The 18,072-nt window shown below is 50.0% G+C and overlaps 2 protein-coding genes across 2 annotated transcripts; one reads left to right on the top strand and one right to left on the bottom strand.

Annotated features, from left to right (window-relative positions):
- The first annotated feature begins 8,114 nt into the window (after window positions 1–8,114).
- Window positions 8,115–9,062, top strand: LOC142071737 (olfactory receptor 52M1-like). The gene has a single exon (XM_075127336.1). The coding sequence runs from the start codon at window positions 8,115–8,117 to the stop codon at window positions 9,060–9,062; it is 948 nt and encodes a 315-aa protein (XP_074983437.1).
- A 7,601-nt stretch (window positions 9,063–16,663) lies between these two features.
- On the bottom strand, window positions 16,664–17,692 carry LOC125631047 (olfactory receptor 52M1-like). The gene has a single exon (XM_048837231.2). It carries the CDS (start codon window positions 17,690–17,692, stop codon window positions 16,664–16,666), a length of 1,029 nt encoding a protein of 342 aa, XP_048693188.2.
- Between the last annotated feature and the right edge of the window lie 380 nt (window positions 17,693–18,072).

Raw genomic sequence — 18,072 nt, forward strand, 5'->3', positions numbered from 1 at the left:
GAACATTTGGTTGGTGTTGCTCTTACTGAGTCTGTTCCCCTGAAGTGACCACAGGGACTAGGATGTGTTGGCAGGTTTCTGAGTGGGAGCGGAAGTGGAGCCCTGGAGTTCACACCTCACAGGAACAGGGATCTCACGAACTCCAGCTAGTTCTGAAAACCTCAGATTCACCTTCAGAAGATGGCGAAGGCTCAGACTCGCTCTACCAGACTTTCCTCTGCATCCCACCCAATGGATAACCCTTGCCAGAGGTGGAGTCCATTTCCCTGTCGGTGTGATGGAGAGACTGTGCTTATGGCAGGGACGTCAGGACTCCTGGGTTCTGTCTGTCATCCTGCCACTCAATCTCTGTGAGACCGTGGCCACTTCATCTCTCCTCGTGCCTCAGTTTACCTGTCTGCATAATGGGGATATGATCATAGTGACTTTCCTTTGCTAGGTGTTTTGAACATCCTTCAACGAAAGGTGCTGCACAGTATGGTCACAGTTCTAGATGAGAATTAGTGATCTTTGATCCCTTAGCAACAGGCCCATGTGCCTGCAGAGAGTGCTTGTGTCTCCCCATAGTCTCCAGATCTGTCCTTCTACAATCTATCCAGACACCCTGTAAATAACCAGGATATCAGACCCTGGGCAGATCTAGGCATTATCCCTAGTTTTCTTACTAATCAAGTATAATTTTTAAATATACACAAATACCCAGAGCAGCCAATTCCTCTCTGAGCACAGAGCTGAAGAGTTCTCATCTCCCTTTGGGAAGGTTCCTTAATTACTGTTTACTCCTAAAGATGGACGAAGAGCACAGAAGCGCAGACATGGAAAGAGAGACATTGCCGAGAGTGTCTCCGGTCTCCAGCCTGTTTATATCCAGATACTGCTTCTCCCCTAGAGGCTGAGCAAACCCCCTGGGGTTACACAGAGCTATATTATAAACGGTGCAGATCCCTGTCTCAGCTCTCAGTGTGGGACGCTGCTGCAGATGCTGGGGTGAGAGCGGTGTGGGACACGGCTACCGGAGGGGGATTCCCAGGAAAGACACTTCCGTCTCAGGATTCACAGGTACCATCTCTTGCTGAGGAGCTCACCTGCTCGACAAACCCAGTGCAACATGGACGTGATGGGACAGAGAATAGGTCTGGGGTCCTTTCCGCTCTGTGCAGCCATTGAACATCCCAGGGCTTTTGCCACAAGGGATGAGTTTGATCCAGTATCATGGGCCAAAACGTCCCTTTTTGCTGTGCCTCCCCGGCTGATGGCCTCCAGCCCCGAGGCGGCTGCATTTTAGTGGTGCAGGGGATCCTTGAGGAGGAAAGGTGCCAGTAAAGGGACAGTACGAGGCCAGATTCTGAGGCCATGGCCCGTACATTGCTCTGGCCCCACTGAGGCAAAACTCCCTGTGAAGTAAAAACCAATTAATGACCTCAGGAGCCAGCTGTGTGTTAATGCACAGACACCGTCACCTCCTGCTCTTGCATCTCAGGGCTCTGGCGGTTAAAGGGTGGGGCTGTTACCTGACTTTTAATTTCTGGAAAGCATGGAGGTGCTAGGGCTCCTCACTGGAAAAACTATAAGAATTTTTCAACATGGGCAAGACATCGCCTCTCCTTGCTTCATTCGAGAAGTCGGCTGATCTGTTACGTCTGAAACTTTCAAAAAACAATTCAGCCGGCAGCAGACACCCAGGGTGGGAAATATCACTTCAAACGCTTAAAGATTGGCAAACTTATAAGCAACTGAAAATCAGGTCTCCTAATGGAAGGTGTCAGACAGACTTAACTCACCATGGTGCCACCAGCACCACCGACAATGGCCCATCCGTTTGTGAATCCCATTCAGCTGAGCTCTGTGCTCCAGTAACGTCAGTGGCAAGGAGTTCCACAGGCCAACAATGGATCATGTAAACAATTTTCTTTCATCAGTGTTACACGTTCAGACTTTCGACGTAACTGAACGTTTCCTTGTTCGGGTGTTGTGAGACAGAGTAAATATAAATGCCTGACCTACTTTCTTTATTCATAGATTCATAGGGTTTATGGTCAGAAGAGACCATTAGATCATCAAGTCTGATCTTCTGTATAACACAGGCCATTAAAGTTAGCCCTCTATTGAGCCCCAGGACTTGTGTTTGACTAAGGCCTGTTCTACACTAGGATTCTACATCCTAGAATCATAGAGCCACAGGATGAAAAGGGACTGCAAGGGTTAGCTTGTCTAACCCGCTTCGAAGATTCGGGATTTGTTGTGTCTAAGCCATCCAGGACAGATGAGTGTCCAGCCTCCTTTAGAAAACCTGCAGTGAGGGAGCCTCCATGACTTCCCTAGGCCTCTGTTCCATTATCCTCCTGTTCCTACATTTCGGCAGTTTATCCTGAGATTCAATCTAAATCTGCGAGGCTGTGGTTTGAACCCATCGCCTCTTGTCCTGTCCTCTGTGGCAAGAGAGAACAACTTTTCTTCACCTTTTTTACGGTGGCCTTTCAAGTATTTGAAGACTGCTGCCATGTCCCACTCAATCTCCTCTTTTCCAAACTAAACATGGCCAGTTCCTTCAGCCCTTGCTCGTATGGCTTGAACTCTATCCCTTTCATCATTTATGTCACCTGTCTCTGGTCATTTCAAGTTTCTCTACCTCCTTGCTATACACTGGTGACCCAAACTGGACACAGGGCTTCAACTGATGCCCAACCAGCACCGAGTATAGTTTTAGTATCACCGACCGTGACTTGCATGCTACGTCTCTGTTAATGCAACCCCAAAATGCATCTGCTTTGTTTGCAAGAGCAAAATCATCCACACCCCGAAGGATGTCGCTATATCAACCGAACACTGGTATAGACAGTAGGAGGTCAATGGAAGAGTTCTTCCATCAACCTAGCTACCACCTTTCGGGGAGGTGGATCACCTACACTGCCAGGAGAGCCCCTGCCATCAGCGTGAGCCGTGTCTAGACTGAAATGCTAAGGCAGTGCTGCTGTAGCGTTTTAAGTGTAGAGAAGCCATCAAGCAGATCTTCCAGAAAAGCGTCCAGTCTGGAGCCCCAGACATGCAGAGTTGTAGAATCCACCTCTACCCTTTGCAGTTTGTTTCAATGGTTAATCACCCTCAGTGCTAAACATTTGGCCCTGTTTTCCAGCTGGAATTTATCTGGGTTCAGCTTCCAGCCATTGGGTCTTGCTCTGCCTTTCTCTGCTTCACCAATGTTTTTCACCCCATAAAAGTCTCTGCTTGATCGTCTTTTTGATAAGTTAAATATGTGATGCCCTTTAAGTCTCTCACTGTCCGGCATTTTCTCCATCCTCCAATCATTTCTGTGGCTCTTTTCTGCACCGTGTCCAATTTTTCAGCTTCCTTTCTGAAATGTGGACCCCAGAAGTGGACACAGTTGGTTCCACCAATGCCATGTGCAGAGGTAAAATCCTTCCCCTGCTCCAACTCACCACTCCCCTGTTTATGCATCTGTGATAAATATAAAGGGAAGAGTAACCACCTTTCTGCATGAAGTGCTATAAAATCCCTCCTGGAAAGAGACAAAATCCTTTCACCTGTAAAGGGTTAAGAAGCTAAGATAACCCCGCTGGCACCTGACTCAAAATGGCCAATGAGGGGACAAGATACTTTCAAAGCTGGAGGCGGGGGGGAGGCGGAAGAAAAGGTCTGTCTGTCTGTGAGATGCTTTTGCAGGGAACAGATCAAGGATGCAAGCCCTCCAACTCCTGTAAAGTTAGTAAGTAATCTAGCTAGAAAAGTGTTCGATTTTCTTTTGTTTAATGGCTGGTAAAATAAGCTGTGCTGGAGGGAATGTATATTCCTGTTTTTGTGTCTTTTTGTAACTAAGGTTTTGTCTAGAGGGATTCTCTGTGTTTTGAATCTGATTACCCTGTAAGGTATTTACCATCCTGATTTTACAGAGGTGATTCTTTTACCTTTTCTTGAATTAAAATTCTTCTTTTAAGAACCGGATTGATTTTTCATTGTTCTTAAGATCCAAGGGTTTTGGGTCTGTGTTCACCTGTACCAATTGGTGAGGATTCTTATCAAGCCTGGTGTAGGGCTTGGGGGGATATTTTGGGGGAAGACATCTCCAAGTGAGGTCTTTCCCTGTTCTTTGTTTAAATGCTTGGTGGTGGCACATAGGGTTCAAGGCCAAGGCAAAGTTTGTACCTTGGGGAAGTTTTAACCAAAGCTGGTAAGAATAAGCTCAGGGGGTCTTTCATGAGGGTCCTCACATGTGACCCTAGAGTTCAGAGTGGGGAAGGAACCTTGGCAGCATCCGAGGATCACATCAGCCCTTTTAGCCACAGTGTCACACTGGGAGTTCACGATGAGTTGGTTTCCACAATGACTCCTAAATCCTTTTCAGGGCCTGTGACATTATTGACTTGAACTGGGATCGTAGAGATCATTGTTGCAACCAAAGTCCTATAGTGGCACTAAATCTTGTATAAAGGGGGTCAAATGAGGTGTCTAAGACAAGTTGATGGTTTGCTGGTTAGGATGATGCTGTCTGTTTGCATGTAACATTTTTGTAGTTGAAGTTATGAACATTGGCTCTGTATTGTCTGTGGTTCAAACTTGTGCTACGCTTCTGGGTGACACCGCAGAGAAGTTGGTGTCAGCTCTGCCTAGCCTGCTGGATGGTCCATTAAGGACCATCAGCTACACAACTGACCCATTGAGAGAAGGCAGACACGCCTTGGTACTCAGCAAGGTGTGCAGGGGGACCTGCAGGGACCGAATGGCTAGGCAGCAGTTCTGCGGAAAAGGATCTAGGGGTGACAGTGGACGAGAAGCTGGATATGAGTCAACAGTGTGCCCTTGTTGCTAAGAAGGCCAATGGCATTTTGGGATGTATAAGTAGGGGTATAGCCAGCAGGTCGAGGGACTGTGTCCAGTTTTGGGTCCCACTCTAGAAGAAGGATGTGGAAAAATTGGAGAGAGTCCAGAGAAGGGCAACAAAAATGATTAGGGGTCTGGAACACATGACTTATGAGGAGAGGCTGAGGGAACTGGGATTGTTTAGCCTGCGGAAGAGAAGAATGAGGGGGGATTCGATAGCTGCTTTTAACTACCTGAGAGGTGGTTCCAGAGAGGATGGTTCTAGACTATTCTCAGTGGTAGCAGATGACAGAACGAGGAGTAATGGTCTCAAGTTGCAGTGGGGGAGGTTTAGGTTGGATATTAGGAAAAACTTTTTCACTAAGAGGGAGGTGAAACACTGGAATGCGTTACCTAGGGAGGTGGTGGAATCTTCTTCCTTAGAAGTTTTTAAGGTCAGGCTTGACAAAGCCCTGGCTGGGATGATTTAGTTGGGGATTGGTCCTGCTTTGAGCAGGGGGTGGGACTAGATGACCTCCCGAGGTCCCTTCCAACCCTGATATTCTATGATTCTATTCTCTGAGGTGTTTCCAGGCCATGGAATGGGCAGCTTGTCTTTGGGACAAAGAAAGAGAGACCACATGGCAAGAGAATGTAAAAACCTGCCGCAGCTCCTCCATCTTGTCTTCAGTCCTGCTTCTGACCTCTGGAGGGACTTTGCTTCAAACCAAAGCTTTGAACCAAGGACTGAAAGACCCATCCCAGCTGGGGATGTTCTCCAGAGACTGGATTTGAACCTGCCGTTTATTCCATCACTGCTGCAAGCCTGAACCAAGAACTTGGCCATTCCTGTATGTCATTGATTCCATTTCACCCATTCTAGCTCTCATCTCTATCTTTTCCCTTTTATGACTAAACCTTTAGATTTTAGATTCGAAAGGATTGACAACAGCGTGATTTGTGGGTAAGATCTGATTTGTATATTGACCTGGGTCTGGAGCTTGGTCCTTTGGGATCGAGAAAATCTTTTTCCTTTTACTGGGGTATTGGTTTTCATAACCATCTGTCCCCATAACGAGTGGCCCTGGTGGTGATACTGGGAAATTGGAGTGTCTAAGGAAGTTGCTTGTGTGACTTGTGGTTAGCCAGTGGGGTAAAACCAAAGTCTTCTCTGTCTGGCTGGTTGGGTTTGCCTTGGTGTGCACAGAAACCCCAGCCTGGGGCTGTAACTGCCCTGCTTTGAGCAATTTGTCCTGAATGGGCAACCTCAGCTGGGTCCCGCTAGAACCAGCCTTGTTACCGGGTCCCTGCTTCCATAATACGGTGCCCTAGTCTGTGGGTCGGGCCTGCATTGCCTGTTCTGAGGGAATAACTTTTCATGTGACAGTATTAAAACAGGTTTCAGAGTAGCAGCCGTGTTAGTCTGCATCCGCAAAAAGAACAGGAGGACTTGTGGCACCTTAGAGACTAACACATTTATCTGAGCATAAGCTTTCGTGAGCTGCAGCCCACTTCATCAGTGCCACAAGTCCTCCTTTTCTTTTTGTATTAAAACAGTTTGTTTGTGTGGGCCCAGCTCATCAAATGTTCCAGATCAGCCGGTGTGCCTGCCCTGGCCTCCTCAGTGGAACCACTTTGGGTTGTCTGCAAAGTTTTTCTGCAGCGATTTTCTATTTCCTTCCAGATCAGTGATGAAAATATTCAATAGCATCGGGCTTAGAACCCTGCTAAAAACACCCCCGTTCACCCCAAGGACAAGGCCAGTTTTTAATCCACTTTACAGGTTCTCTACTGACATTGCAGAGTTTCATTTTTCAGTTGAGTGTTTTCCACGCTGAATGCAATGTCTCAGAGAAATTGAAGTTAATTGCATCTATGCAGTTCCCTTGATCAGCCAAACCTGCACTCTCCTTGAAGGATGAAATCGGTTTTATTTGACAAGACCTGACTTCCATAAACCATGCTGGTGACGAGCATTAATTATATTCCTCGACTTTTTTTGAACTAATCCCAGACCAGCTTTCCAGTGTTTCCTGACCTTGTCAAATCTTTTTTTTTTAAATCCCCCCCCCTTTTTAAATACTTTTCATTGAACACAGAACTGTCCTGTATGTGCCCTTTTGTTTTGGCTCTGCTGCTGACAGATCGTGTACTTCTACTCCCGAATGAGGTGTGTGGGCGATCGGTCAGTTTGTAACTCTGGTGTTCATAACTCTACGGTTCTACTGTGGAGGCTGTTAAACATCCTCCTTGGCTGCTAATGGACTGGAGACTATTCCATCACCTCATGTGATAGGAGTGCCTCCTACTGCCTCTTTCCCAGTGCAGAACAAACCTATTTCTTCAACACATCTATGTTTTCTGCAACATTAAGAAGTTTCCTTTCTCCCTCTAGGAATTGGCTTAAACCTTTCCTAGGATTTCTTTTGTTCTTAATATACTTAATAACCCCCTTTTTGTTATCCTTAGTCCTGCCAAGCATGGAGTTTCCCCTGATGTCTTTATCGTTCCTTATCAGTTTTCATAACTTCCCATTTGTGTTGCCTGCTTCCTATTTTCCCTTTTTACCCATTTGTATCTGTTGCTTTTCCCCACATAACTGCTGCCTTCACTTTGCCACTGAACTCGGTTTTGAGCCAAAGTTCTCCACTTCCTAATTCTCCATCCCATTTCTTAGGCATCCAAACATTGTCTTTGATTTGGCCACTACTGCGAACAAGCAGGTGTTTTGTTGACCTGCTTTCATTGATGCCCAGGTCTTTTCCCTGAGGTGTGTCCTAGTTGGGATGTTTCTCCCTGGCACATGTCTTGGCAAAGGTTTGGGGTTTTTTTACGTGCTCAGATTTTGAGTAATCGGTTGAATGGGGACTCCCTACAGCATGGACTCTCTAGCCTGGCTTTCATTGCATTAAGGAACAATGATGGATAACCAGTATCCACTCTCGTGTTTCCTGCTGGTGCCTATTAAGGGTCCCCACAACAGGGCATGTAGAATTATTGACTCATGGAGCACCATCAACCATGGAATTGGCATTAGTAGGGCCAGTTGTTCATAATTCATTTATCTGACAAATGAAAATGTCGTTTTTCAGTGTGTCAAGAGCGACCAATCTGCTTCCCCATGAGAACAGCCCCCAGTAGTGCATGTAGTGTCTCAAACTAACATTGTCTCTCCACCCAGGCATTTGAACTGCGAGCATCACCCAAGAGCCTGGGCACACACAGGAAGTTGGGGGAACGTACGGTACATGCAGGAGACACCGTTCTGCCTCAGAGTTGGACACCTTTTCCCATACTCCATGTCTGATTCCAACACAACCGACTTCACCAACCCCTCCACCTTCATCCTGCTGGGCATTCCTGGCCTGGAGATGGACCACGTCTGGATCTCCATCCCCTTCTTCACCATGTACGCCATAGCCATGTTGGGGAACTTCACCATCCTGGTCATTGTGAAGATGGAGCAGAGCCTCCATGGGCCCATGTACTATTTCCTCTGCATGCTGGCTGTCAGTGACCTGGTCCTGTCTACATCCACCCTGCCCAAAATGCTGAGCATCTTCTGGTTCAATTCCAGGGAGATCAATTTCAGTGCCTGCCTCACCCAGATGTACTTCATTCACTGCTTCTTAGTGATGGACTCTGGGATCCTAGTGGCCATGGCTTTGGACCGCTATGTGGCCATCTGCCATCCCCTGAGACATTCCACCATCCTGACAAACTTTGTGGTGGGCAAGATTGGCCTGGCCGTGGTGCTGCGTGGTGGCATGCTCATACTGCCCTATCCCTTTCTGACAAGACAGTGGCCATACTGCAGAACCACCATCATCCCCCACACACAGTGCGAGCACATGGCTGTGGTGAAGCTGGCCTGTGCCGACACCCACATCAGTAATTACTACAGCCTCTCTGTGGCATTCTTGGTGACGGGTCTGGATGTGTTTTTTATTGCTGTGTCGTATATCCAGATTCTCAGGGCCATCTTCAGTCTCCCCACAAAGGACGCCCGGCTCAAGACTTTTGGGACCTGCGGCTCCCACCTATTTGTCATTTTAACCTCTTACATCCCAGCTCTCTTCTCCTCCCTCATGCACCGGTTTGGTAACAATGTGGCGGTACATTTCCATGTTCTCATGGCCAATGCGTACCTTCTAATGCCCCCCATGCTGCACCCCATCATCTACGGGGTGAGGACCAAACAGATCCGGGACAGGTTGCTCCGGCTACTTACTCCTAAAGGAACCTAACGTTTTCTCCTGGTGCTCTGGCTCTCAGACCCAGCTTCCTGCAGACCTGGCTGGTGACATGGTGCTGGGCCCTCTTCCCTGAATCACTTGCCGGACAGTCAAAAAGGCAGTAAATGCTTTCCCGACCTTACTGTGCTGTGTCAGTGTGACAAACTGGGGAATAGGTCTATGTATCCACCCTTACCCCACCTCTTCTGCCAAGGTCCCGATCCTGCTTTGCCTCTTCCCCCCAAGGCTCCCTGCCTCTGTCGCTTGCTCCTCTATTCCCCTCCCCCTGTCACTTGATGGATCATATCCACCTCCCTCCCCTCACCACAGCTACAAGGGAGCATTTTCAGATTTTGTTGGGGGTGGCAACTTTAACCATGATTCCAAGGGGAACTTAAGGTCTTGAAAACTCTAGTTTGTTGGCAGATAACTTAGCAACTAGCTGACGGGAGCACTGTGTCTAATTCTGATGTAAAAGAAAGAAACTTAAATAAATATTAGACCCTCTCAGGTCTGATACTAACATGTTCAGACATCTTGTGCCAAGTCACTTAATGGACACTGGTTAGGTTTAAAATATTCATGTATATTCTTACTTTGTTACTACTCTGCAGAGAGAGAGACCTCATCAGGACTCCTGGGTTCTATCTCAGCTCTGGGAGGGGAGTGGGGTCTAGTGCGTTACAGCGGGAGTTGGGGGGGCAGATACATCTGGGGTATCTATGAGAACATCAGAACGGCCCTACTGGGTCAGACCAATGGTCCATCTAACCCAGTGTCCTGTCTCCCGACAGTGGCCAATGCCAGGTGCCCCAGAGGGAATGAACAGAACAGGGAATTACCAAGTGATCCATCCCCTGTCACCCACTCCCAGCTTCTGGCAAACAGAGGCTAGGGACACTGTCCCTGCCAATCCTGGATAATAGCTATTGATTGACCTATCCCCCATGAAGTTATCTAGTTCTTATTGGATCCATGTTATAGTTTTGGCCTTCACAACATCCTGTGGCAAAGAGTTCCACAGATTGACTGTGAGGAAATACTTCCTTTTGTTTGTTTTAAATCTGCTTCTGACTAATTCTATTGGGTGACCCCTAGTTCGTATGTTCTAAGAAGGCGTAAATAACATTTCCTTGTTTACTTTCTCCATACCTCTCAGGATTTGAGAGACCTCTGTCATATCCCCCCTTAGTTGTCTCTTTTCCAAGCTGAAAAGTCCCAGTCTTATTAATCTCTCCTCATATGAAGCTGTCCCATACCCCTAATCATTTCCGTTGCCCTTCTCCGTTCCTTTCTGCACACAGCATTCAAGGTGTGGGGATTAATATAGAGGCAACATGATATTTTCTGTCTTATAATCTCTCCCTTTCTTTATGATTCCCAACATGCTGTTTGTTTGCTTGATTGCCACTGCACTTTGAGGAGATGTTTTAACCCTATTCACTCCCCTTAGATAGTAAGAACTCTCTGTAGCCTGATATCTCTGGGCTTTTCCTGAACTCTTCGCTCATGCTCCTTGTACCGAGGGGCAGTGCAGTGGTATTTTATATAATGTAATATAAAAAATAAAGACTAATAAAGTGGCATGTATTAAACATGTATTGGGGTATGATTCCACGTATGAGGTCGTGTTTCACATCGGCATTCCAATTCCACCGGCGGTTGTCAGGGCGCTTGTGGGAACAGAGCTATGTTCGGGGCATGCTGCAGTGCAGAGCAAAGGTGAAGGAGGCAAGCGCCCCACAACTGCCGTTTTTACGGGCTGTGCAGAGCGGAAAGGACCCCAGACCTATTCTCTGTCCCATCACGCCCACGTTGCATTGGGTCTGTCGAGCAGGTGAGCTCCCCAGCAGGAGATGGTACCTGTGAATCCTGAGAGGGAAGTGTCTTCCCTGGGAATCCCCCTCCGGTAGCTGTGCCCCACACCGCTCTCACCCCAGCATCTGCAGCAGCGTCCCACGCCGAGGGCCGACACAGGGGTGCGCACCGTTTATAACACAGCTCTGTGCAACCCCGGGGGGTTCGCTCAGCTTCTGGCGGAGACGTGGCATCTGAGTGTAAACAGGCCGGTGACTTGAGACACACTAGCCAATGTCTCTCTTCCCCGGCTGCGCTTCTGCGCTATTTATCCAGCTTTATGAGAAAACAAGAATTAAGGGACCTTCCCAAAGGGAAGTGAGAACTCTGGGGCTCTGTGCTGAGTCACAGAGGAATTGGCTGCTCTGTGCATTTGTGTATATTTAAAAATTATGCTTGATTAGGAAGAAAACTGGGGATAAGACCTGTGTCTCCATGGGGTCTGATACCCTGTAAATGCCCAGGGTGGAGGGGTAGAGAGTAGACAGACAGATCTGGAGACAGATGGCTGAGGGGAGACACAAGCACTCTCTGCAGACACACGGGGCTGTCGCTAAGGGACCAGAGATCAGTCATTCTCATCAGTAACGATCATCAGACTGTGCAGCACCTTTCACTGAAGGATCTTGAAAGCGCCTAGCAAAGGAAAGTCCTGTGAACGTATCCTCAGTGTACAGATAGGTAAACTGAGGCATGGGGAGAGGTGACTTAGCCAAGGTCTCACAGAGATTGAGTGGTGGGATGACAGACAGAACCCAGGAGTCCTGACTTCTTTACTGCAACCACGGTCTCTCTGGCATGCCAAGAGGGAGATGGACTCCCACTCTGGCCGGGGCTGTTCGTTGGGTGGGATGCAGAGGAATGGCTGGAAGAAGGAGCCTGATTGCAATAGCTGAACTCTCTGCCTGCTCACCTGGCTCACTGGGGGTATTTGTCTGGTGCAGAGCACCTGGGTTTTTAAGCAGTGGAATGAGACTGAACAAATTCTCCTGTCTGAGCCCAACAGGGCGCCGTGTTCACCTTTCAATGTGGCTGCAGACAAAGGCCGTAGGCTTTTAGGCCTCACAACATAGCTAGAGGCCGTATCCTATGGCTACAGGAAAAGGGTCTGATCCTTTCAGTACGTCCAGGCTCCGGAGATCCCCATGCCTGACCCCGTCGTACCCCAGGTATGGCCTGGTCCCAGGGGGTCCCCAGGAGCTGCCCCAGGTACGACTGGCCCCCAGGGGTCCCCGGGAGCTGTCCCGTTCTGCCTTCGGTCCGTCTAGGATCATCAGACACTGAAACATTCCCACTGGCGACAAGGGCCAGAGCTGCTGGATGACGTCTGTCCCAGGGCCCCTCCCTGGCACGGTCTCTCTGCTCTGCATGCAGGAAAAGGGCCTGATCCTTCCACCTCGCTGGAGAAACCGAGGCTCCTGGAGGGTCCGGCAGCAGATGAGCCGGGTTTGAGGAAGGCAGCGGCGCCGAATTGCGTTTGTGGATCTAGCCCTGGCCGCCTTTCTGGACGATGCTTTAGTCAAGCACAAGTTACGGTTGGTCAAAGCCAGGGGGGCTGGCTGGCGACGCTTGGAGGAAAAAGCCAAGTTCCTGGACACTCACCTCTCACTTTCAAAAACTTTCCCCTCTTCTCTTTGTACAAGGAGCAGGCTCCCTGGGCAAAACAGGTTTTTATCTGCTCTCTACCCGTCCTCCAGTGGCTCCAGTGTCCCAGCTGCTTGCCCTGCTCGAAGCCGGGCAAGGCCCCTTCCTTCGGAGGCGAGAAGCTGTAGCAGCGTCCTGGGAGGAGACCCTGATGTGGTGCTGTAGGACTGAATACGGCCATTTTTGCCAAGTATGATTATCCTGTTTCTATGCATGTATCAGCTTTGTGTCTGAAGTCATTACTGACAATCTACGGGTATCTTACACCTTCACCTCTGCGGCCAGGACGAGAAGCCATGGGCTTAAATTGCAGCAAGGGAGGTGTAGGCTGGAGATTAGGAAAGACTTCCTAGCTGTCAGGGTGGCTAAGCCCTGGAACAAATTGCCCAGGGAGGTTGTGGAATCTCCATCGCTGGAGGTTTTCAAGAACAGGTTGGACACACACCTGTCAGGGCTGGTCTAGGTGGTGCTGGTCCTGCCATGAGGGCAGGGGACTGGACTAGATGACCTCTGGAGGTCCCTTCCAGTTCTGTGATTCTATGTGTTGTGTTCCTGGGTAGCACCCCTCAGGTGGCTAAGGCGGTACGTTGGTGGCCCTTTGAGGACACTTAGTGATCACAAAGGGCCACAGAAGAAAGGCGCCTCTGCAAGAATATGGGAAATGGCTGATCCTGTGAGTCATCAGAGCATGTAAGGACCTGGGATACGCTCACGTGACCCTGGACTCATCTCATCTTCTCTGCACTGGCTTTCCAACAAGGAAGCTCTGAACAAGGTCTGGTGACCCCAGCCTGCTTGTGTAATTTCTAGAGAGGCTTTTGCAAGCTCGCAGTGCGTTCCATCACTGCGATGAAAGTCACCTCTGAACACTGAAAAACCACTTGGATGTATCTGATCTATTAACCATTTGTAACTCTTCTTTTCTTTTACTATTTAACCTTGAGTGTCTCTTGAGATTAGGACGCTATAGGTGGTGAAATAGATTGTCACTGAGTACTCACCGTGGGGTCCAGAGTCCGGGTGGTGAGCCAAGGGCTGGGATGCGTCTGGACACTGCATTTTTGGCTTCTAGTTAACCAGTGTGGTGAGACAGATGTTTGCGTTTGTTCCTGGTTTGGTATAATCTAAGGATAGAACCACCAGCCGTCTGGGCTGAGTCAGCCCCATTTCTCAGCAGTTTGTTCTGAATTTGGTAAGCTCGGCTGTGTCCCACAGAAGCACGGTGACACATGGACACCGCTGACAGGTGCTTCACAGACTCTTGCTCACTACTCCCAGGAGGTATCCCCCTCTTACAGATGGGGAAACTGAGGCAGCATGAAAGGAAGTGTCTTGAGCCAAGAATATAGCCCACTGTCACCCACTGACATCACTGGAGTATTTGGCCCAAGTTATTTAATTGGAGATGAAGCATCAGCAGAGACCAGTGAGCTGGGAGGGAAGGTGACTATTTACCAGGTTCGTGTTCTGCTAGCCAAGGGCCGTAATGAGCTGCACACGGCACGGCCTTGGTTCGTTGCAGCACACAGTTGGGCTGTACGCGCTGTGCAGCGTTCCAGGCGACGTGCCGTCCCTGGTAAACAAGCAAGAGGGGACTGAAAACTGAGCTGTGTGGAAACCTGCTTTGTGGCCACAGTTTCTTTAATGAATTCCTCCCGTTTAAGGACTGCAGCTCCACTGATCACGAGACACAAATAGCCTGAGTGTGTCTAATACAATGCAGGGGAGCAATGCCAGTTCATGGCCAGAGCAGTGGTGCTGGGGGTGTGGCGGTGTCGGGACTCCCAGTTCCTCTTCTCAGCTCTGCCACCGACTCCTTGGGTGTCCTTGGGTGAATCACTTTACCTCTGCAGGACTCAGTCCATCCATGACACGGGGATAACGCTGCCTAGCAGCCTAGCTACAGAGCTTCTAAATGGAGTGATCAAAAGCGTCATGTAGAGGAGACGTTAGACTCAGCTTCCCTGTCCAGCTTCAGCCCCGAGGCAACGCGTCCCCTGCAGTTCCAGATAAGGTGTCCGTGTACATGTGTAAATAGCCGGCTAATGGCAGGTGGGCAGTTTATCTCCTGCCCTGTGAGCTATCAAAGCCACCCCACCTCTGCCCAGCATCCCGTCTTCCCAGCTAATGCGGGGCTGATCCTTCTGCCTCTCTCAGCTCTTGTCCTCCCAGCTTCAAAGCTGATCCCTTGCCCTGCTCCCGAGGCCTGGCTCAGGCCAAAGGGCTCCCAGCCCATCCCCTTCGCAGGGACCCTGCCTTCTACAGGCCCCCAGCTGGGAGGAACACAAGGGAGCTGAAAGCTAAGGAAATGGGCCACACAATGGTCTCTGCCCTCAGGACCTTGTAGCTGAGCTTCAGGGCTCACAAGCTGTGTGATGCACAACCTCGTCTGCCTGCCACACAGCCCTTCTCCCACCCCTCAGCTGCTTTTATACGGCTTCCCGGCTTCCCGCACCGATCCCGACTGGCCTGTCTGCCCCAGCGCGGCATCCTCGCTGCACTCACTGCGGGCTCCTTGCCAGGCTGCAGCAGCTCCCGCCCCAGCCCCGGAGCAGATGGAGCCCAACTGCGGGGCGGGGAGGTGGAGGTGACCCAGCGAGTGACGGGGAGGGGAGAAAAAGAGCGAGCAGCAGCAGTGGGCATTTGGGGCAAGAGGCAGAAAGGGAGTGGGGCAAAGAGGCAGGAGGTGGAGCAGGGGCTGTGGCCTTGAGGGAAGATGTGTACCAGGGGCATGGCCTTGGGGGGAGAAGCAGGGTAAAAGGCAGGGATCCAAGGGTCATGGTGGTTAGTTCTCTGAAAACATCCACTCAATGGGCAGCGGCTGTCAAAGAAGCGAACAGACTATTGGGAATCACTGAGTACAAGGAAAGGGAGAGAAAATAAGGCGGAAAATATCAGATTGACTCTCTAGAAATCCCTGGTACACCCACATCTTGAATACTGCGCGCAAATGTGGTCGCCCCATCTCAAAAAAGATTTATTGGCATTGGAAAAGGTTCAAAAAAGGGCAATAAAATCATTAGGGGGATGGAACAGCTTTCATATGAGGAGAGGTTAATAAGACTGGGACTTTTCAGCTTGGAAAAGAGGCGACTAAGGGGGGATATGAGAGAAGTCTATAAAATCATGACTGGTGTGAAGAAAGGAAATGAGGAAATGGTATTTACTCCTTCACATAACACAAGAACTAGGGGTCACCAAATGAAATTAATAGGCAAGAGTTTAAAACAAAGAAAAGGAAGTATTTCTTCACACAACACACAGCCAATCTGTGGAACTCCTTGCCAGAGCATGTTGTGAAGGTCCATCAATGGCCAAGATGGGAAGGGATGGTGTCTGTTTGCCAGCAGCTGGAAATGGGTGACGGGGGATGGATCACCTGATGGTTGCCTGTTCTCTTCATTCCCTCTGGGGCACCTGGCACTGGCCACTGTCGGAAGACAGGACACTGGGCGAGATGGATCCTTGATCTGACCCAGTCTGGCCATTCTTATGTTCTTATATTTGCAGAGGTCCAGTGATCAGGAATTAGAAGGGTGGCAAACCAATGAGTTCTACACCGCCCGACTCCCCAGTTTGTCGCAGTGACACAGCACAGTAAGGTCAGGAAAGGGTCTAATGCGGGGAGGCGGGGGGTGTTGGATAAGGGGTGGGAGGTCCCGGGGGCAGTCAGGAGAGAGGGGGCAGTTGGATGGGGTGGAGGTTCTGGGGGGCACTGTCAGGGAATGGGGAACAGGGGGGTTGGATATGCGTGGGAGTCCTGGGGGGGCCAGTCAGGGGATAGGGTGTGGACAGGGGTTCAGGAAAGTCAGGGGAGAGGGATCAGGGGGGATTGGATAGGGGTCCCAGAGCGGCAGTTAGGGGTGGGGGGTCCCGGCAGGGGTCGGTGAGGGGACAAGGAGCTGGGGGGGTGGATGGGTGGGGGGTTCTGAGGGGGCAGTCAGGGGTTAGGAAGTGGGAGGGGGCAAATAGGGGACGGGGCCAGGCTGTTTGGGGGGGGCACAGCCTTCCCTACCCGGCCGTCCATACAGTTTTGCAAGCCCAATGGGGCCCTCTTGCCAGAAGTTTGCCCACCCCTGGTCTAATGTCTCTCTGACCGCTCAGTAAGTGATTCAGGGACGAGAGAACAGAACCAAGTCACCAGCCAGCTCTGCACAGAGCTCAGTCTGAGAGCCAGAGCACAGGAAAAAACTTGAAATCCCTTTATGAGTGAAGAGCCGGAGTAGCCTGCCCTGGATCTGTTTGGTCCTCACCCCGTAGATGATGGGGTTGAGTGTGGGGGGCACCAGGAGGTACATGTTGGCAACGAGAATGTGGAAATGCAGGGGCACATTTTGGCCAAACCGATGTGTGAGGGAGGAGAAGAGACCTGGGATGTAAAAGGTTAAGATGGCACAGAGGTGGGAGGTGCAGGTCTCCAAAGCTTTGAGCCGGGCGTCCTTCGTGGGGAGGCTGAAGATGGCCCTGAGGATCTGGATATAGGACACAGCGATAAAAATCATATCCAGACCCCTCACACAGAGTACTACAAAGAGTCCGTAGTAACTACTGACGCGGGTGTCGTCACAGGCCAGCTTCACCACGGCTATGTGCTCGCAGTACGAGTGGGGGATGATGTTAGTTCTGCAATATGGCCACTGCCTTGCCAGGAGGAGAAAGGGCAGTATGACCATGCCGCCACGGAGCACCAAGGCCAGTCCAATCTTGGCCACCACGGTGTTTGTCAGGATGGTGGAATGTCTCAGGGGATGGCAGATGGCCACATAGCGATCCAGAGCCATGGCCACGAAGATCCCAGACTCCATCACTGAGAAGCAGTGAAGGAAGTACATCTGGGTGAGGCAGGAACTGAAATCGATCTCCCTGGAATTGAACCAGAAGATGCTCAGCATTTTGGGCAGGGTGGATGTAGACAGGCTCAGGTCGGTGACGGCCAGCATGCAGAGGAAATAGTACATGGGCCCATGGAGGCTTGGTTCTGTCTTGACGATGAACAGGATGATGAAGTTTCCCAAGACGGCTATGATGTACATGGTGGAGAAGGGGATGGAGATCCAGACATGGGCCGCTTCTAGGCCAGGAATGCCCAGCAGGATGAAGGTGGAGGGGTTGGTGAAGACGGTTTTGTTGGAATCTGACATGGAGTAAGGGAGAAGGTGTTCAACTCTGAGGTGTTCCCAGGGCCCAGGGTGATGGTCTCAGTACAAATGCCTGGATGGAGAGACAATGTTAATATGAGCCACTACGTGCCCTACTGGATACTTTCCCCATGGTGAAGCAGATTGGTCGCTGGAGCAGCTCTTGGGGGCAGCTTGCAGAGCAGAAAGTAAAGGAGGACTTGTGGCACCTTAGAGACTAACAAATTTATTTGAGCATCAGCTTTCGTGAGCTACAGCTCACTTCATCGGATGCATTCAGTGGAAAGTACAGTGGGGAGATTTATACACAGAGAACATGAAACAATGTGTGTTACCATACACACTGTAACCAGAGTGATCAGGTAAGGTGAGCTATTAGCAGC

Source organism: Caretta caretta, chromosome 1 (genome assembly GCF_965140235.1).
Source record: "Caretta caretta isolate rCarCar2 chromosome 1, rCarCar1.hap1, whole genome shotgun sequence".
Lineage (NCBI taxonomy): Eukaryota > Metazoa > Chordata > Testudines > Cheloniidae > Caretta > Caretta caretta.

Coding starts and splice junctions, on each gene's coding strand:
- LOC142071737 (XM_075127336.1), top strand. CDS start 8,115: ATGTCTGATTCCAACACAACCGACTTCACCAACCCCTCCACCTTCATC.
- LOC125631047 (XM_048837231.2), bottom strand. CDS start 17,692: ATGTCAGATTCCAACAAAACCGTCTTCACCAACCCCTCCACCTTCATC.